Source organism: Canis lupus, chromosome 33 (assembly GCF_048164855.1).
Source record: "Canis lupus baileyi chromosome 33, mCanLup2.hap1, whole genome shotgun sequence".
In the NCBI taxonomy this organism is placed as follows: Eukaryota; Metazoa; Chordata; class Mammalia; order Carnivora; family Canidae; genus Canis; species Canis lupus.
Window position 1 is genome coordinate 6,978,987 of NC_132870.1, and position 21,391 is coordinate 7,000,377.

The 21,391-nt window shown below is 40.4% G+C and overlaps 1 protein-coding gene across 8 annotated transcripts in view; it reads right to left on the minus strand.

The window, feature by feature from the left end:
- Window positions 1-21,391, minus strand: part of LIN54 (lin-54 DREAM MuvB core complex component) — an 87,347-nt gene that overhangs the window by 57,818 nt on the left and 8,138 nt on the right. Inside the window, exons 1-2 of one of the 8 annotated variants that reach the window (XM_072810174.1) lie at window positions 13,725-13,921; window positions 1,316-1,368 (exon numbers count right to left, since the gene is read on the minus strand). In XM_072810174.1, coding sequence (XP_072666275.1) covers window positions 1,316-1,336 — 21 coding nt within the window. In that variant the 5' untranslated portion in view covers window positions 1,337-1,368; window positions 13,725-13,921. Of the gene's footprint in view, window positions 1-652; window positions 1,369-11,422; window positions 11,788-12,937; window positions 13,161-13,724; window positions 13,922-21,391 lie in introns of those variants that run through there. The other 7 variants (XM_072810171.1, XM_072810170.1, XM_072810173.1 and 4 more) reach the window with 7 other exon arrangements.

Consider the following 21,391-nt stretch of genomic DNA (forward strand, 5'->3'; position numbering starts at 1 on the left):
TTTCAGCTAAAGTAAAAGACTCAGAGAAAATACAAGTAATCAATCCGAAGTTCCACAGGTGCTAGGGTAGCACAGAGGTGACTCAAATCCAGTTGGTTCAATTCGAAAGCCAACATGTTACCTTCCAGAATGTGACACTGCCTTTTCCACACTGCACACATGAGTAATGGCAGTGGATAGTAAACTGCAAAGAGGTGGCACACACGGGCTAGTATGTATTATTGCTGGCTCCAAGGATTTCTCAGAGCAGCAAGTTTTCTTAGACTTTGGCCATCTGTTAACTGAGAAAATTATGTCTGTATGATTTTTTGACAGCCCAGCAGTAACTCTGGTATCTTTATACCAGCAGAGCATACTTGCAATCAAACTACTACTAAGAATAAAATGCATTTAAAAATGAGTAAAGAGCTATAAATACACTAAGTTGGAATGTAACAAAAATTAGGTTTGCTCTAAGTTCTCTAGCAAACATTTTCAAAGCATTAGACATATCAAACTTTACAAAAAAGAAACCACACAATTACTAAAAGCAACATTCAAAAGAATTCGGTAACAACTATGCATTTAATCACCCTACAAACACAACTGTGAATCAATTTAATTTTTAACATGCATTTGAATTAATAAGCCCCCTTTTTTTTTTTTTTTTTACCTGTACTGTTTTTAACTGTTGGGTCTGTAACACAGAGGGCTGAGTTGTAGTATTAATCAGTTGACTTCCTGGGGTCAATGCTGAGACACCAATGACAGGTTTCACCTCTGGCCTCCCTCCAATGGTAACTACTTTAATTTGCTGCGGTGGTAATTTAGCATCTCCTGACTGGGCCTGAGTTGTAACTTTCTGAGCCTGGGGTAGTTGACTATGGGGTAGTGCTAAAACAATTGGTGAACCAGACTTGCCCAAAGTTGTTAAAATTAACTTCTGTCCATCTGGTTTAAGGGTCTGATTGCCAAGTTTAAGATCTGATGTCTGTGATACTTTGTTTAAAATAATCTGATTGGCTGATATAGTCACAGGAGTCTGAGCACCAAGTTTCTGAAGGCCACTTGGAAAAGCTGGTTTCACTGTGGTATTAGAATCTGCTTTAGTAATTGTGGTATTCACTGCAACTTGGTTAGTGTGGTTACTGTACACTGTGATTGGTTCCGTGGAAATGGGCGTGGCTGTAGAGTCACCAGTAGAATTTATGTTGACAATTTCTTCCAGTTCTGTCTCCATGGGAATTGGGGATGAAACAATAACAGCCTCAATACTATCATCATCCACTAAAGTTATACCAGTGTCCATTATCTCCTCTGGAAGCAAACTATTCACCTCAGCTGGCACCACCTCCATGATCGTTCTCCTGCTAGAAAGTTGATCAGGCGCTGCAATAAAAGTTGAAAATGAATAAATTACTAGTTTTCAAAACATTGAAGAATAAAATTATTCAAAAAAAGGGCAAGTGACAAAATAATCATTTATTACTGATATATAATTGAATGAAGGATATTCCTGGTACCTATTTGGCTTAAACCACTTCAACATATTCTCAGCCTTCAAGAATCTGAAATATAAGTCAAATGGGACACAAAACTAGAAGCAAATATTCTCATTTGCCGTATCTCAATCCAAAAGTATACTGCATTCAAGCAACAGTAAGTCACATAATTACAGGAAAATCCTTTCCAATGCCCACTCATAAAAACTCTTTAGTCTTTGAGATGTCTGATCATCTTATTTCTTGCCAGTTATTTTTTTCCTATTAATAGACTTGAAAACTGCTGATTCACACAAAGATTTAAATGTAAACAAATATTGGAAAAGATCTTCTAATCTCCACGGAGCTAGGTCCTAAGATGAGGATAGTTTGCCATCTATAAAAATCCATTAAATACTCAAATTAATGTTAAAGGAATTGTAGAGTAATCCATCTCAGCAAGTGCAGATTAAATGACTTACTTGGCTCAAGTCTGATCAATTAACTTCAGACCAAAAAAACCCACCTTTACTTGGAATGATTCTCAAATTATCCTTAGCCATATAAAATGTCAAAAAGGAAACAATTTAAAAGGTGTAAAAGTCATCACAAAAAAAGTGGTAGTAATAATAATAATGCAAATTATGAACAAGCCAGAGTTGTGATGCTTTTAGCTAAAGGTTATACAGAACTTCCAATAAAGGAGTCAGTACCATTACCTTCACATATTAAAGACAGTACATCGTGTTCATGACTAAATAATACTGTTATTTGCCCATACAACACTAAAGATGCACAGAAACCTAATCAGCAACTTTTTCCTTTCCCTTTTTTTAACACACAAAATTGCAATACCCATTCTGAGATTAAAAGACATGAGCACCAAATTACAATTATTAGCACTGGCCAATATAAATAGTGCCAAAATTAATCATTATCAATTGCTTGCTATATACCTATGATGGCATAATCAATCCTCACAACAATTTTGAGATAGTATCATCACCACTCCAATATTACAGATGAAGAAACTTAGGTTAAATAATCTGCCCAAGGTCACATAACCAATAAATGACAGAGCCCAGACTCAAAACCAGAATATGTTTTATAATACCAAAGTTCACAATTTCAATCACAAAATTGCATTGCCTTAAATTTTTACACTGGTATTTTTAAACAAAGAAAAAACAAGTCTACTCCTTTACAGTCAATCCCCTACCCTAAGAATTCCACCACACATAACCACTGATCTGCTCTATCACTATGGTTTTAACTTTTCGCCCATTCTAGAACTTCGCATAAATGAAATCATTTATTATATACTCATGACATAAAGGAATTATATAATTTTAACCTTTTCCCTGAGCATTGAGATTTATCTTTATTTCTTCACTTACTAGGAGTTCTGTTCCTTTTTATTGCTGAGTAATATTCCATCATATAAATTTGCCATGATTTGTTCATCCATTCACCCATGACTGGACATCTGAATTATTTCCAGTTTGAGACTCTTATAAATAACACTGCCATGAACATTCAAGTTCAAGTTTGTTATGGGTACATATTCTCATATCTTTTGAATAAATACCAAGAAGTGGACTTGCTGGGTTATAAGGTAAATTTACTTTTAACCTTCCATGAAATTGCCAAACTATTTCCCAACACTGTATACACCCACCAGCAAAGTGCCAGAGTTTCACCTGCTCCACATCCTCATGAACAATTGGTATTGTCAGCCATTCTACTGGGTGTAAAGTGATATCTCATTGTGGTTTTCACTTGGAATGCCCAGATGACTAACAGTGCTGAGCATCTTTTCACATACATAGTGTATTTGTGTATCTTCTTTCGAAAAGACTGTTAAAATCTTTTTCCTCCTTAAAACAATACTGGCTTTTTTGTCTTCTTACTGAGTTGGAGAAATTCTTTATATACACTATAAAATCACCAGTCGGGATCCCTGGGTGGCGCAGCGGTTTGGCGCCTGCCTTTGGCCCGGGGCGTGATCCTGGAGACCCGGGATCGAATCCCACATCGGGCTCCCTGCATGGAGCCTGCTTCTCCCTCTGCCTGTGTCTCTGCCTCTCTGTCTCTCTCTGTGTGACTATCATGAATAAATAAATAAAATCTTTAAAAAATAAATAAATAAAATCACCAGTCACAATAACTTGTAGCTAAAAGGAATCATTGGTGTTTTGAGACCCCAAAGTACTAGCACTTCTCTACATGCAGCTCTTTCTGATCCGAATCTCCTCTGATATTTATGGGAATTTACAATAGGCATGCAAAAACATCAACACCAATTATACTTGCAGCAATAGAAACAGTATATAACAACAAAGGGCCTGACCCACAATGCCGTACTAGCTTCCTTTCCCTACTGCAAACATTGTCCAAGCCCCATCAGTTGCTTCTAACACACTCTATCCCCCACAGAACAAGGCAGGATGACGACTTGGGTACCAGTACCCAACACAACCATAGAAGTTTGACTCCCTGCTCTCCCTGAAGTTCCCCCAGCATATTTGGACATGTGGATATGGCCTTTAGTCCCCCACTAAGGACCGGCAGATCTTTGCCCAAGCTTTATTAATCTTTCTTCTTAAAGCATCTGAAGATGCAGGATGAGGGAGAAGTCAAGTCACAGAAGGAGATAGTGGCCTGGCAGTGCATTTACTTTCAGTTTCAAGTACTCACAGTTACAACTCAACTAAACAAACTTTTAATACACCCAAAATTCTATATCCCATGACACCATTTCTGGTGTCCTATTTCTGACACCATTATCTCAGCTTTGGGGATTCCTTAACCCGGTGGCTACAGCCACACTGCTTTTCAGCTGGAGCTACAGAGTTGAGTGTACAACAACCAAAGCACTGTTTGGGCTCTCAATTCAGCCCCTAAATATACATTAAGAGGTAGAATACTGGAAGACTTTTTCCCCTTGCCCCTGCCACCCTTGCCTACCACTTGAGTGAGAGCATTCACTACCAAATGCCATAGTCTTTTCATATCCCCTAACCTAACCCACCAGGCTATCATCCTCCTCTTTCAGAAAGCTAGGTCTCTGTCAACACTCCATTTTCATGGTCAAAACTGCCAAGAACTGTGAGGGATCTGAGATTTTAGACTCTCTTTGCAAACTAACAAAGTACCCTGTTACCATTTCACAGATATTGGCAGACTACAGTTGTCCTAGGTACAGACATAGGAACATGAGCATCGTGTGTGTATGAGTTCTTCCAGTTGCTGGCAAGTCCCACAGGGTGAATGGAGAGGCCCAAGTAGATGATGTGCAGGCACAGGGTTTGTATCACAACTAATAATAACCCTGAGCTCAGAGTACCTGATTCATTTATAATGGGCCGAAGCATACCTGCCCTTTTGTCCACAGGAAGATATTATCTTTATTATACTGCACAACAAGCAAATCTGCCCTAGGAATCACTATATCTATCATTCAAGGCTGTATACTACACAAACATCCTAGGAATGGTTATTTAAAAGGACACTCACTGCCTCACTTGAAAAGACCACTGGAAAATATCTCCCAACCATATATTTCTCTACTTATTTACCTCAGCAATGTTTTGTAATTTAAGTGTAAAGGTCTTGCACATAAATTTATCCCTAAGTGTTTCATGCTTTTTGATCCATTGCAAATGGTCTTTTTTCCCCATTTTCCTATTGTCTGCTGCTATTATATACAAATACAACTTTTTTTTTTGTATTGTCCATGTAGTCTACAACTTGGGTAAACTCACTTATTTTAGTGGTTTTGTGAAGTACATTCCTTAAGATTTTTTACAAATACAATCCACATTGTCTGAACATAACGTCTGTATTTCTTTCCTTCCACTTGGCATGTCTTTTATTTCTTTTCCTTGCCTTACTACACTGGCTAAGACCTCCAGTAAAATGTTGAATAAAAGTAATAAGAGCAGACACCTTTGCCTTGTTCCCAAACTTACTTGTTAACTGTGGATTTTTCATAAATTCCCTTTACCAGGTTGGGGAAGTTTACTATATATTCTAGTTTACAGAATTGGGTGTGGTTTTCCCCCCAATCATAAATGGGTATCTCTCTCACATGCTTTTTTTACACTATTGGGATAATCACACAGCTTTTCTCTTTCGGCCTTTTAATTAACTGATTTTTTTTTTTTTTTTTATTAAGCCAATCTTCCACTCCTGAAATAAGCCCTACTCAGTCATGATGTATTATACTTTGCATATATTACTGAATTCTATTTCCTAATATTTTGTTAGGCATTTTTGTCTACATTCATGAAGGATATTGGTGTGTAGTTTTTCATGTTTTTTTTTTTTTCCTTATAGTGACTGTCTGGGGATAATCCTAGCCTAATAAAATGTTCTGAGGCATGTTGCCTCTTCTTCAACTTTCAGGAAAAGTTCCCATAGAATTGTTACTATTTCTTCCTGAAATGTTTGTTGGGATTCACCAATGAAGCCATCTAGACATAAAGCTTTCTTGCTTTTAACTATAACTTCAGTTTCTTCAATAGATATAGAGATGTTCCGGTTATACTGCGACCTCTGATATTTGATAGTTTGTGTCCTTCAAGGAATTTGTTTATTTCCTCTAAGTTACCAAATGTATTAGCATTAAGGTATACATAATATTGTTTTATTTTATTGTCTGTAAAAATGTCAACTTCTCATTCCTCACTTTGGTCATTTGTTTTCTCTTTTTTTTCACCAGTCTGGCTGGAGATTTATCAATTTTATTGATCTTTTCAAAGAATCACTTTGCCTTCACTGATTTTCTCAATTCTTTGTCCATTTCTTATTTAATTGACTCTTATCTTTACCTCCCTCCTTCTGCTTTAAGTTTCATTTGTTCTTCTAGAAGTTTAAGATGGAGGCATAGATCAAGGTTCAGAAAACTATACTCCACAGACCAAGTCAGGCCCAGAATCTGTTTACTGCTCTCCAGCCAAGAATGGTTTTTACATTTCTAAATAGCTGAGAAAAAAAAAGTATATACAAATATATATATATATATATATACCAGATTCACATGCCTCCAAAGTATAAAATATTTGCTATCTGGCTCTTCCCAGAAAAAAAGTATGTCTAATGCCCTCAGTTTATTTTATTTTATTTTATTTTATTTTATTTTATTTTATTTTATTTTATTTTATTTTATTTTTTAAGATTTTATTTATTCATTCATGACAGAGAGAGAGAGAAAGAGAGAGAGAGAGGCGGAGAGAGAGAAAGAGATGCTGAGACACAGGCAGAGGGAGAAGCAGGCTCCATTCAGGGAGCCTGACGTGGGACTTGATCCTGGGTCTCTAGGATCACGCCCTGGGCTGAAGGCAGGCGGTAAACCGCTGAGCCACCGGGGCTGCCCTAAAGCCCTCAGTTTAGATCACTGATTTTAAATCTTTCTTCTTTCCTAAAATAAACACTTAATATTAAAAAATTTTCCCAAACTTCTAGCTGCATTCTACTAATTTCATTCTTTTTTTTTTTTTTATGATAGTCACACAGAGAGAGAGAAAGAGAGAGAGAGAGAGAGGCAGAGACACAGGCAGAGGGAGAAGCAGGCTCCATGCACCGGGAGACCGACGTGGGATTCGATCCCGGGTCTCCAGGATCGCGCCCGGGGCCAAAGGCAGGCGCCAAACCGCTGCGCCACCAAGGGATCCCATAATTTCATTCTATTTTTAATTTGGCATTCATTTCAAATGTTTTCTAATATTCCTTGTGATTTTGTTTTTGATAAATGGAAAAATTAAGAAGTATGCTATTCGGGGATTTTCTATCTTATTATTGATTTCCCATTTACTCCTATTATTGCCAAAGAATGTAATACTCTACATTTCCATCATTTGAAATTAGAGACTTGTTTCACGGCTTAGTATATGGTCTACCTTGGTGAACACTGCATAGGCACCTGAAAAGAATATGTATTCTATAGTTGCTGAGGGTAGTATTCTACCAATGTCAATTACATCATGTTGGTTGATAGTGCAGTTCATATCTTCTATATTGTTACCTTTTCTTCTTCTATCAGTTACTGAGAAAGGCTGTTAAAATCCCTAAATATGATGGTGAATTTGTCTATTTCTCCTCATGTGTGCCTTCCTTTTTTTTTTTTTTTTTGCTTTATATATTTTGAAGCCTGCTATTCAGAATAACATGTCTTTTTATTTGTCCCATTAAAAAAAGAGTAGGAATTACAGTACTAGAGTCCCCCTTGAACTAAGAGTAAAGTTCAAACTTCTAAGAAGAAAAAGTCTGATCAATTTGGCTAGTCTCTATGTAGTGTGAGGCTGTGCAGAATTCTGGAGCCAGCATACCTCAAAGCTACTGAGACTATGATAACTGCTTTACCATTAGACATCTATATCCATTTCAATCAGGGTCACATGCAAGGCATGGTGGCCTGTGCTAAAAGAAACTCTCAAAGGAGCTGTGGGCATGGCAGGAAAGGGTTTGGCCATGAAGCTACATGAATCATCACTCTAATTTTATCCCTTAGGAATGGAAGATATGTACTAGCACATGCAACCTCATCATCACTATGTTGAGGACCACTCCAAGAAAAGAGAGAATTCCCACAAGCCAGTAGTACTGAGGAGCTTTACTCCATCTCATCTTTACAAAGGGTTACTTGTCAAGGTATGGTAGGAAAGAAGACAGAACATACAACATATTCCCCATGACTCCAATATTTTTTGTTCATAAAACAAAGTTCTAAAGGCAAAGAATGATTCTGGATCAATACATTGAGCTTTTCCTCCTCACAGTTGAACATGGTTGAATGGTTTAAGTCTACTGAATGTTAAAGATTTACTGTTTCAGAAAATCTAATGATTTCTATATTTGTCTCAATTGTATTACATTTTAAGATCTACCTAAAATAGCACCCCCACTTTCATCTCCACTATCCTAAGTATTCTATCACATTACCCTACTGGTATTTCCATCATAGCATCTATCACAATCAGAAAGTATCTTTGTTTATAGTCTGATTCTTCCTCCCCTACTTCTTTAAAATGCAAGCTCCACAAGAACTGGGACTAGTCTGTCTTCATCACTAGATCCCCTATCTCCAATGCCTTGAACAGAGCTGCCAAATAATAACCTCTCAATACAAACTCGAAGAATGAATAATTAACTATGGAGAATGGATAGCATCTAAAATTCTAGCATTATTTACTAAGATAACTTTGGTTTGTCTTTTTGAGTAAGATAGGTTTATATAATGCTCTGAGACTTCACAACACTTCAAATAAACTCACAAGGCACAAACTGAGAAACTCCTTCTCAAATAAGTTTTTAAATACTCAAAATTAATTTTTAACCAACATCCTTTGCAATTACATTCCATCTTAAAACTGACAAGGTTCTCTTAATTTTTAATTGGTTAAGATTTTTATCAGTCATTTAATAACAAATACTTATTGCTTCCCAACTTTGTGGAGGGCATTATGGGTAATCTACTTGTGTTTGATACTTACAAAAAAGCAAATAAACATAGGAATCTATATTTATGTACATCTTTTATTATTTATGTACACCTAAAAATTAAATATTTTTTAAAAAGTACTTAGGCCAATATAAGGACCCACAATATTTTTCCCCCATGTGGGGGGGACTATATATATATATATTTTTTTTTTTCATGCTTAAGAATAATATGGTGGGCAAAAAATGGGGATTCAAATCAGAAAGACCCATTTCCAAATGTTAGCTATTCTAGTTGTTTAACACATAACCCTAAGCAGTAATCTCACTAAGCCTCCGTTTATTTGAAGCGTTATTATGAAAATAGTTATGTGGTAATTATAACTCAAATGAAAATTCTTTTCCTCTTTCTCCATCTCAATTAACTTCAATATTCTATCAAACAACAGGGCTTAGGTTCTTGTCATGTTTGACATCTATCCATAGAACTGTTAATCTGGCATATACCATGCAGATTACACCTTCACAATGTCTCTTTCCCATTGCAACCAAGAATTGCCACATCTCTGAAGTTTGGAACATACTATGGTACTTTTACCTCTCTCCTAACCAGTAACACATTTTACGTAAAAAACTGGATTTTCTTCTTCCTTGAGTGCATCTCTGAGGCCATCATTCTCCTACTTTAAAATTTTCTGTTAACTCTCAAGGCCTTCTGCATTAAAGCTCTACTCAACCCATCCTTCCAACTTTACCTCCCAACCATTCCTAAACTCAAAGTTTCCTGAGGCAGTGATATTGAGATATGCCCTATCCCTCGCACAGTATGGGACACATAAGAAATACTCAATAGTAACACTTGAAATAAGTAATGAAAATCTATAATGTACTTCTTCCCCAAAAAAGTCACTTGACTATCTTTGGTAGCATAATCCTTACTTCATTTCTTTATAACACACTTCTAATCTTAATAGACAATTGTTCTAACCATAACAATCTGAAAACTGGCCTTTAAAGACAATCACACACACACACAAAAATCACAAAAAGACAATAATTCTCTGTAATTAAAAGAAAAAGCCAATAAAAAGCATTTTACTCTCTATTTTAATTACTTTCCAAATTCTGAGTTTTACTACTAATTTAGCAGCTAGTTGACATGTACCAAATAATTGCAACACAAGAAAAAGCAGAACCAAATCCCTACTGGATAATACAAGAACACCAAACAAATGATTAACCAAAAATTCATTAACTAAAGCTTCTGAGTACTTCTGCAGTTATTTTCCTTAATTTTTTTAGTTCCTTATATTTCTAATGAGTGAAAGCCAAATGTCTAAGTTACATACACAGATACATGCAAAAATTTCTCCTCTGAATAAAATACATATTGTATGTCATTCTATGACATCATCTCTTTGTAAGAAACTTGGATAAGGGAAATTACTGCTAATCATAAACATTACCAGCAGGCATTTCTTAAATATTCACCTGTACAGGCTCATGTACTCATTGTCACTGACCCAACCTTCTACTACAAAGGCTAGAAAAAAACCAGAGGACCCCAAATTAAAGTATAAAAATTTGATTCACATGTAACTTTTCAGTAACACTACTGTTGTGTGCAAGCAGACAGACCTCCTGAGGGATCTGCCGGACAATCTAAAACATACATGGATCTTTAGGTAACGAAACAAAATTATACTGTGGCCCTAAACTATGGTCATAAGGTCAATCAATCCAATGCTCCAGCTCTTTAAACAAAGAGCTAACAAGTCCAGATAGAGTTCATCTCTATCAACTTAATGTCCTCACATCAAGCTATAACTTCCATAACAAGGAAGGTAAAACTTGTGAGCCAAAATAGAGCTCCCACAGCTGTATTTCACTTGGATTATAAAATCTACATCCTGCAAAATATTCCATAACGTTAGCCACCAAATTGACGAAATGGATTGGAGAGGGGCAGGGAAAAATGGGTAAGAAATATGACTGACAGTATCTCAATCGCTATTTGCCAAACGGCAGAGGCAAAAGGGTCACTCTATGGATGAGAGAGCCATAAAAGAAAAAGACAGCCTTTTTAATTGTTACAAAACTAGTCCATATGCTCCAAAAATGTGAGCATCCACACCCCAACAAGTTATAGACTATGACCTAAAACACAGAGCTTAAATGCAGAATAAAATGCTTATGCTCTGCCTCTCTAAAGAAACATTCAACCCTATAAACTGAACATCATCAAACCGACACCGACCACAGTGGATGTTTTAAATATTAAGTCAGGAAATTATGGTAAGTGCTAGCGGTTCCTCTAGGCCTCAGCGGCAGCCTTAGGTGTAAGAGCAAACTCGAGCCCTCTTAACACTCAGAATAATGTTGATGTCATTACGAGGCTACTGGTTCTCTGCACTCTGGACTAGTCATTCCCTGATCCACAACGCAATTCCGCCCCTACCCATCACCCCCCTAAAGAGAAGAGATCTCTGCAGAGAAGCCCTCGGATAGCCCTTCTCCTCTACCTCCAGCGGCTGCCGCTTTCTCCTCCCTCTGGCTCCGAGGTGGGGGCTCCCGAAGGTCCCGGGCAATTCCGAGCCCGGGCGGTGCTTGTTTTGCCCGTGCACGGTCGCTCCGGCCAGCCGCTTCCTTTCCCAGTTTGCCCAAAGTGGAGCGCTCCAGGGGACCGGGGGGCCGGGGAGGGAGCCCGGGTGGCGACGCCGCCGCTGCCGCCGCCTCTGGTATGTCAGGGGCCGGGATTGTATTTCGAAAGATCCGCCATTTTCACCTCGTCATCACCATCACAGCTCAGCAGCTTCCCCGACAGCCCGAGCCCGGGCCGCCGCCGCCGCCGCCGCCGCCAGTACCCTCCCCCTTCCTCCTCCTCCCCTCCCGGGCCCTCCCCTCCGGAGAGGCGCACACCCACATATCCGGGGAAACCTCCCGCCCGCCCCGCCAACCTTCAAATGCACAGGGAGACACAAACGCGCACACAGCCCACGCCGAGACCTTTCACCCCACAGCGAAAGATGGTGCTTCTGCGGGCCCGGCAGCTACGCGAAAGGAAGTCGCTCTACCTGCCGAGTCCCAAGTCCGGCATGTTTTTGTTTTGAAGAGCAAAAGCCACACGGAAGTCGGCAGAAGGACAATAAGGAACCCGAACTCTTTCATTCTCAGAATAGCAACTTGAGACGGATGATGGAATGCGTTTGATTCACTCCGCTCATTCCAGAGACTAAAAACACGGACAAAGACCTTGAATGTCACCCACTCTGACGTTTCCCTCCACCGCCAGCACCACTTTGACAGAACGACCCATTCCCATATGCATGCCTCATCTCTCGGGCACATTTGTAAAGTACAGGCATTGATGCTCATGCTGAGGATGTGCGGAAAAACTAGCTGTGGTCTAGTCTTAAAAACGCAGTTCTGAACTGTTTTCCTCTCCGCTCCATTTCATCTGATCATTTCTGTCCGTGAACACTGTGGCTTCCAATTTGCTATGGGTTTAAGATGTCAAAGCCCAACTTCTAAAATACCGAAAACATATCTCTAAAATTATTTGCCAAGTGTTTTTTTAAGATCTGTCACCAAATTAAGAAAAAAAAAAAAAAAACCTGCCACAGATATATTTGTTCAATACAGACAAAATAAACAGCTTGCTTTAGAACAAGACCTCAGTTACCCATCTTTCCCACCAACTACTCTCATTATGCGGTTTAATAACTAAAAAATAACGTAAGCATTTTTTTTAATCAACTAAAAAATAACACGAAACCATAAGCTGCAAGGCTTGCGACAAGACCAGAATTAAAACAAAACAAACCCAAATTGGTTATCTCTGTTAAGTTCAGAAAGACTTGGTAATCACGCATTCAAAAGCTGAATTCTAAACCCACCACTGAACCACAGTATGAACTCTGAGAGACCTACCTGCAACGATCAAAATTAAATTTCAAGGTTGAGAACAGGACCATCCTACTGTATTTGTAAGAAGTTAGTCTAAAAAGAGTAAGGTGGAAGCCATTTCATTTGCTTACCTTTCTTGAATGACAACTCCATATAAAAGCCAGGAAGGAGATTCAGGCTTTAAACAAGTGCCATCTACCCCCGGCCCAATCGCTCTTTATCTACGCAGCCTGCTGAGCCTGAGAGTCTCAAGTCTGCCCAGTTTCCTCATCTGTAAACTTTATGTCCACCTCTCCAGCCCCCTCCAGCCCCGTCCACCCGCACTCCGCTTGGTGTTTACCGTTGCTTGGCCAAGCCAAGTCCCGGCCCCCGCCCTTTCCCCGTGCACCTCGGAGACATTATGACATTTAGCTGGTGGGCTTCGCGAGGAAAACGGACACACACGGAGACGAGACCATACAAAAGGGGCGTAGGAAGAACGGGGCGGCGGGCAGCAATGAAAGGAGGGGCTGGTACAAAATGACACAGCAGCAGAACCGGTTCCCAGAATCCGAGGGCCGACACGGTCGGCTTCTCGGGCCACGCAAGGTGCGTGTCAACAGCCGCCGGAACCCTTCCTGCCGACTGCCGGGAAGGGCGGGCGGCCGGCCCAGCGCCGGCCCCGCCGGGTGACAGCCGCCCTCCCGGGTGCCGGCGGGAAGAGGCCGAGCCGGGAGGATCCTCCCGCCCCCTGTGGCCCGGGGATGAGGCGCGGCAGCCCCCAGCCGCCAGCTTCCCGCTCTCCGCCAAGACCCACGAGCCCGGGCTCCCGGGGGGGCGGTCCGGCGCCCTCCGCCCGCTCCACCACCCGCAGCGGGGGCCGGCGTCCCCTTCCCGCCCGCCCGCCCAGATGTCCCCACCCTCGGGGCTGACACTCACCAAAGCCGGCGGCGCCGCCGCCTGCTCCTCGCGCCACGCTCCCTAGGCTCCCAGCAGCCGCGGCGGCGGCGGCGCCTCCGAGACACAGACCCGGGTTTGTTCAAAATCACGCGCCCAGCGCCATTCCACCGCCGCATCCCATAATACGCCAGGCCCTCCCCGCCCGCGCGCCCCTCTCCGCCCGCCCCTCGACTCCGGCGGCCCCGCCTACCCCGCTGGCTTCCTTCGCCCCGCCCCTTCCGCGGCGCCTTGCCCCGCCCCTTAGCAACCCGAGCCCCGCGTCACGCCGCAAGGCGCGGGAGTACGCTCCAGCTCCACGTGACTCTCGGTGAGCGCTCCGTCAAAGCTTTCGCAGGAAAGTTCCATTTGGCTGAGGCCGGGGGGGGGGGGAGACGGCTTGCTCCTGCGGTAGAGAGAGAGTGGCTCGTCTGCTAGTTTTCCTTGTTAGGAAGTTGCGGCTGTGAGTGCGATCTCCAGCACACTGCCACTGTTTGATGTGCTTGGGTGATCAATATTCACAGATGCCCTCTCCGTTTTTAGGCACTGATTTTGCAGGGATCGCTCAAAAGTCCCTGGGAGACCAGGCAGAGTTAAACTTATTTTGAAAGGGACTTTTTGCAATGGGTAGCTAAAACTAACATAATCAAAATGATTTGCATTTAGTCACCTTTTCCTTCCTCCCCGCCCCCCCCATCCCTTATTATAAAATAAGAAGATAGCCAAACGGAGTCAGATAAACGGGCACTCAGTTAATAACTGCTGTGTGAGACAAGAAATACACAGACGAAACAAACAAAACATACAAAAGAGGGTAACGTCAAGTGATGTAGTATAGTCTGTAATTGCTAAAGGAGGACAAGTCAACGTGAGAGACTGGCCAGGGAACATAATGGGAACAGGTGAGACTTCTGTTGTAGTGGGAGCAGCGGTTGCTTTGGAATCAAGTAAGGAGTCCTGGTTTTAAATTCTGGCACCTCACACGGTGGTGTATAGCAATTTATCAACTTCCTTTTCCCGTCTACAAAATAAAAATCCCAGGATTTTGAGGATTAAATGAAGTGAGAGGTGTCGAGCACCTACACAGTTCCCACCTACAATGTTAGTTCTATTCTGCAAAAATCAACACCACTCAAATCTCCCATAGCAAACTCAATGGCAAGCAAGTGGCATGAAATTAGAAAAGGCTTGGAAGCCAGTGCAAGGAAAGGGAGAAAACTGAATGATACATAGGCTTTGTTGGGGATCCGTCCAGTTTAGGAGGAACCTTGACAGCTGAAGGACACCTCTTGAGTACTACGGACACCTCTAGAAGGAAGAAGGGAGTTGAGATGGGGTATCAGACCCTGGCTGGATTCTAGGGAAACTATCCCAAAAAGAGAAAATTTGTTTATTCTGCAACCTTACCATAACCCTAGTATCAAAGCCCAAGACAAACATTATGTCAAGAAAGAGAGGAATTCGCCTGTGACTTTGTTGCAAAGAAAATTGGGTATTAAAGTGTTGAAAACAGTGATGTGATAATGAAAAGAATTCGTAACATGACATAGCATGGTTATATTCCAAGAATGGTGGTTTAACACTATAAAATGTCAGGTAATTTATTAAAGGAGAAAAACCAAATGATATTCTCTAGTGATGCATTGTATAACATTCAACAGCCATTTCTGAAATTTAAAAATAAATGTTCTAGAAATAAAAGAACTTGTCTTTAAATGAATTAAGATAATCATTAGAAAACAACAGTAACATATCTTAGAGTGAAATGGAAGTATTCATGTTAAAATCAGGGACCCAGAAAGACGCAGGGCTATAGCAGCTATTATTTAATATTTTCTAGGGTGTCCTGCTAAATGCAATTAAATAAGAAAAAAAGAAAATAGAAGTTTGAATACTGGAAAGAAGTGACTAAATGGTCTTTATTAAAAATAATCATATAAAAAATAAAAATAATCATAAAGGGGCACCTGAGTGGCTCAGTTGGTTATGTCTGCCTTTGGCTCAGGTCATGATCCCAGGGTCCTGGGATGGAGCCACATGTAGGGCTCCCTCTCCCTGCTCAGCAGGGACACTGCTTGTCCCTCTGTCTCATTCCCTTTGCCCCCACCCCCACTGCTCATGCTCTCTCTCACTCTTAAACAAACAAACAAATAAATAAAAACTTTTTCAGTCAGTTAAGTGTCTGACTTGGGGTTTTGGCTCAGGTAATAATCCCAGGGTTGTGAGATTCAGCCTGGTGTCAAGCTCCACACTGGGCATGGAACCTGCTTAAGATTCTCTCTCTCCCTCTCCTTCTGCCCTCTCTCCCCATCCACCTCTCCTTCTCTAAAAATAAATAAATAAAATCACAGAGTTTAGTGTTGTAGTTAATTGCTTAACATCTGGAGCCAGACTGCCTGTGTCCAAATTCTGGCCCTGCCACTTAGTAGCTAAATGATCCTGGGCAAGTTACCTTCCACCTCTGTTTCAGTTTCCTTATCTGTAAATTGAGACTAATGTAGACATCATAAGGTAGTTGTGAAAGTTACTGAAGAAATATGCATAAAACAATTTGAACAGTGCCTGGCATTTGGTAAATGCTCAATTACTAAAAATCATTAATAGTCAAAGCTACAATACAACATAAAATGGAACCTAATTTTTTACCTTTTCAAAGAAAGTCTTTAGGCTCCTAAGAGTCACTGCTATTCAAATAGTTTTGTTTGTTTTTTTTTAAGATTTTATTTATTTGAGACACAGAGAGAGAGGCAGAGACACAGGCAGAGGGAGAAGCAGGTTCCATGTAGGGAGCCCGACGTGGGACTTGATCCCGGGTCTCCAGGATCACACCCTGGGCTGAAGGAGGCGCTAAACCACTGAGCCACCAGGGCTGCCCCCAATTCAAACATTCCTATTTCAAAAAAAAAACCTTTTGGGATCCCTGGGTGGCGCAGCGGTTTGGCGCCTGCCTTTGGCCCAGGGCGCGATCCTGGAGACCCAGGATCAAATCCCACGTCGGGCTCCCGGTGCATGGAGCCTGCTTCTCCCTCTGCCTGTGTCTCTGCCTCTCTCTCTCACTGTGTGCCTATCATAAATAAATAATAAAAAAATTAAAAAAAAAAAAACCTTTGCTTTATATTTGCCTGAAGGCTTTTACAGATAAACTGAAAACATTTACTCAGCAAATATTTGTTGATCATCTACTGCATCCCAAGCATCATGAAAGGCACTGGGAATAAAATGGCAAACAAGATGAAGCAGCTCTATCCAATGTAACTTTCCACAATGGTGGAACTGTTCTATATTCACAGTATCTGATACAGTAGACATAGCCCACATAGACCACTGCAGTGTGGCTACTGCAGCTAAGAAACTGACTTTTTCATTTTATTTTATTATCTTTAAATTTAAATAGCCCTGTGTGGTTGATGACTATATATTGGATAGCACAGTTAAAGAGAAAAGGATAAACAATAAACAGAAAAGTCAGAGCTTTTTTTTTTTTTTTAAGATTTTTATTTATTTATGAGAGAGAGAGAGAGAGAGGCAGAAACACAGGCAGAGGGAGAAGCAGGCTCCACGCAGGAAGCCCAACGTGGGACTCGTCCCAGGACTCCAGGATTACACACTGGGCCGAAGGCAGGCACTAAACCGCTGAGCCACCCAGGGATCCCAAATCAGAGCTTTCTAAATAAATAAAGGTATCTGAGGAAAATATCAATTCAGAAAAAGAAAAGATAGTGGCATACAGGCATCTGGCTGGCTCAGTCGATAGAGCATGTGACTCTTAATTTCAGGGTCATGAATACAAGCCCCATGTTGGGTGTGGAGTCTATTTAAAATAAAAATTTTTTTTAATTAACAAAAAAGAAAAGAGTAGTATTAAAGAAGTATGAGTTGGGTAGAATTATCAGTAGAAAAAATGAACTGTATAACAGGGTACCCATTATGTGTCAAGTATACTATTAGATACACACTATACAGTAGTTAATAAAATTTTCTTAAAATAGCTTAGTTTCAAAAAGATTACCCAGAAGTTCATGAGTCCATGTGCCATTAGTCCAGATATCTCTATACAAGCAACTAAACATCTATATAAATGTAATTATCACTGTATTCTTTCCCATTATCATATAACTCTTTTATAACAGATCTATAGTCCCTTATCAACAGTTTCAAAATCCAAAACTTTTGAGAACTAAAGGGTTTCATGAAGCTTATGGCAAACTCAGCAGACAAACCTGGCCCAAAATGACATAAGGTATTAATATTCTTTACACCATTTAATGTGAATATCCATATATGCCAGTGCAGAAATAGGTTTTTTATTATGGAGCTTGATTGTGTCCAAAGGGGTTGAAAGGAACTTTCTAGAATGATGGGATATTTTTGACATTGTTTGTGGTGATGGTTGCATAAGGGTATGAAATTTCCTAAACTCATTGAGTATTCTTAAAGTGGATGCATTTTATTATCTGTCAATTATACTTCATTAAAGTTGCTTTTAAGAGAAAAAGTTTTTAAAATTATTTATCCTCAATTCCAAAATACATTGATACTCAGTGCTAATAAGACCATATAGATCAGTATAACTTTGAACATAGCCTATGTTTTTTCACATATGGTACATGATGTGATAATAATGTCAAACCATCTGAAAATAAAAATCAACCACTAAAATCATCTCTTGGTGGTAGGCAGAGTTCAAATACCTTTTCTCTGGCAGCAAGATTTATTTGCCTCTGTAACTGTTTTGTTTTTGTAATTCAAAGAACAAAAGTAGGGGTGCCTGAGTGGCTCAGTTGGCTGAGTGTCTGACTCTTGATTTCAGCTCAGGTCATGGTCTCAGGGTGATGAAATGGAGCCCCTCATCCCAAGTTGGGCTCTGCACTCCATAGGGAGTCTGCTTGAGATTCTCTCCCCCTCCCTCTGTCCCTGCCCTCTCCTCCACTAGCACAAGCTCACACATGCTTTATCTCTAAAACAAATAAATCTTTTTAAAAAATAAGAGGATAGAAGTAGAGGATTCTCTGTAATGCTTTGATCTACAGTGTCTCCCCACCCCTGATCTGTGATTTCACTTTCCGAAGTTTCAGTTACCTGCAGTTAACTCTGGTCCAGAAGCAGATCCTCCTTCTTGAGATGTCATCAGGTCAAGAGTAGCTTAACCCTAAGACTAAATCACAATGCCTACATCACTCACCTCACTTTATTTCATTATGTAGGATTCTATCATCTCGTATCATCGCAAGGTGAGAGAGACCATATTCATATAACTTTATATTTAATATATTGCTATAATTGTTCTATTTTATTATTGTTGATCTCCTACCATGATTAATATATAGACTAAACTTCATCATAGGTGTGTGTGTACAGGAAAAAGCATAGAATATATAGGGTTCCGTATATCTGCAGTTTCAGGCACTCACTAGGGGGATTAGAACATATTCCTGGTGGATAAGCAGGGACTTGACTTGCTAGAGGTGTAACCATCCCTATGGTTAGGAGTGGGCTTTACTCTTGAAGGAAGTATTTCCAACATCAGTCATCCTGAAAAAAGGCACCTCTTGAGACAGGATATGGGAACTTCAAAGAAGAGCTCACACACATAGGAAGTGCTTCTCTTCTGTTGGCCTTGCTCATTTGGGCCTGGACCCACAGTTTAATTTGTTTGAAGTAATGTGCTCATCTTCCACCTAACAGAAGAAGATGACTTCTGCCTCTAGGAAGACTAGGAACTAGGTAAACTTTTTTTCCTTTCTTTTATTTACAAAACACCTTCTCTGGAGAAGAGCCAGTGAGTACATGTGAACTCCCCTTATCTTTGTAGCTTCCATGGGGTTCTATAAACATGCAAGCCCATACTCAATTTTTAGCAATTTATTTAAACATTTAGCAGGATTCTTTGTGGTTTGAATGGCTGCTTCATCTTCCTTCACATGCTGTGCCACAGATGACCCAGTGCTGGCAACTCATCTGTGCTTAGCTTACAAGCACTTGTCTTTCCTTAGATTTAGGCTAGTCAGTTGCCCTGTGACCTCAGCTCTCTGAACGGCTCAGTAAAAGTTATGATTTTGTAGCTTGCTTAATTAACTTATTGTCATGGTGGTGGGAGCAATGCTCTTTTCAGCCTTCTGTCCCTAGGCAGAAGCTGGAAGTCTCCAGGTATTATTTTTGTTAAGAGAGTCTAAGGGTATCTATTGTTGGCCCACAGTGCTCACTCAGTTTTTACCCAAGATAGTCCATCTAACTTACTCTCTTAACCCATCCCTTCCTACTGGTCTTCCTCTCAGAACTCTTGCTTTACAACCCACATTTCACTATTTGCTTTTGGTTGTTCCCATAGTTGGCAGATTTGGACCATCTTCTCTACCTCAATAAATCAACCTTTGGATTTTCATGTTCCTTGATTTTAGTGCCACCTCCAGAGAAGGGAGATTGAGATGGAAACAACATAACATTCAACGATGCTGGGATTTTCTAGATCTCTTTACTTACCTAACAATGTTCTTTACTCAGTGTGACAAATATTTTTTTGATTGCTTACTAAATACAAGGCACATAGTTCCAGGTACCAGCTAGTTTATAAAAATGAATCATATTACATCATCTTTCACCCTTCTCTCCCACTTCCAATTCAACTAGATGACCCAAACTGAAACATGAATAACTTGGGAACCAGCAGACAGACACAGGGAGGACTAGATGGCATGAAAAGAGCCTCAAGTTATAGTGAGTCCAGAGATACAGAGAAAGGGAAGAGCATCAGAACAAACTAGATAATGGAGAAACTATAGCCTGTGAAGACATACAGTCCTTTAAGTGGCAGGAGAGTACCTGCCCTGGCACTGCTCTTAAGAGGACCTTCTGAGACACACAAATAAATGGCCAACAGACACTAAAGATGCTCAACATAGGGCAGCCTGGGTGGCTCAGCAGTTTAGCGCCGCCTTCAGCCAAGGGCATGATCCTGGAGACCAGGGATCGAGTCCCATGTCAGGCTCCCTGCATGGAGTCTGCTTCTCCCTCCTCTGCCTGTGTGTGTCTCTCTCTCTGTTTCTCATGAATAAATAAATAAAATCTTAAAAAAAAAAAAGGTGCTTAACATCACTAATCACTAATCATGCAAATAAAACCATAGTGAGATACTACCTTATACACATCAAGATGGCTAGAATCAAAAAGATAAGAAATACCAAGTGTTGGTGAGGATGTGGAGAAAGAGGCACCCTCATGCACTTTTGGTGGGAATGCAAATTGGTACAGCCACTGTGGAAAAGTACAGAGGTTCCTCAAAAAATTAATTTTTTTACCATATCATCTAGTAATTCCTCTACTTGGTATTTACCCAAAGAAAACAAAAACACTAATTCAGAAAGATAAATGCACCTCTATGTTTATTGCAGCATTACCTAAAAAAGCCAACATATGGAAGCAGCCCAAGGGTTCATTGATAGATGAATAAATATGTGGAATATATATATATATGTAAAGAATCTTACTCAGACATAAAAAAAGAATGAGACCTTGCCATATACAACAATGTGGATGGATCTAGAGAGTATTTTTTTTTAAATTTTTATTTATTTATGATAGTCACAGAGAGAGAGAGAGAGGCAGAGACATAGGCAGAGGGAGAAGCAGGCTCCATCACTGGGAGCCCGATGTGGGATTCGATCCCAGGTCTC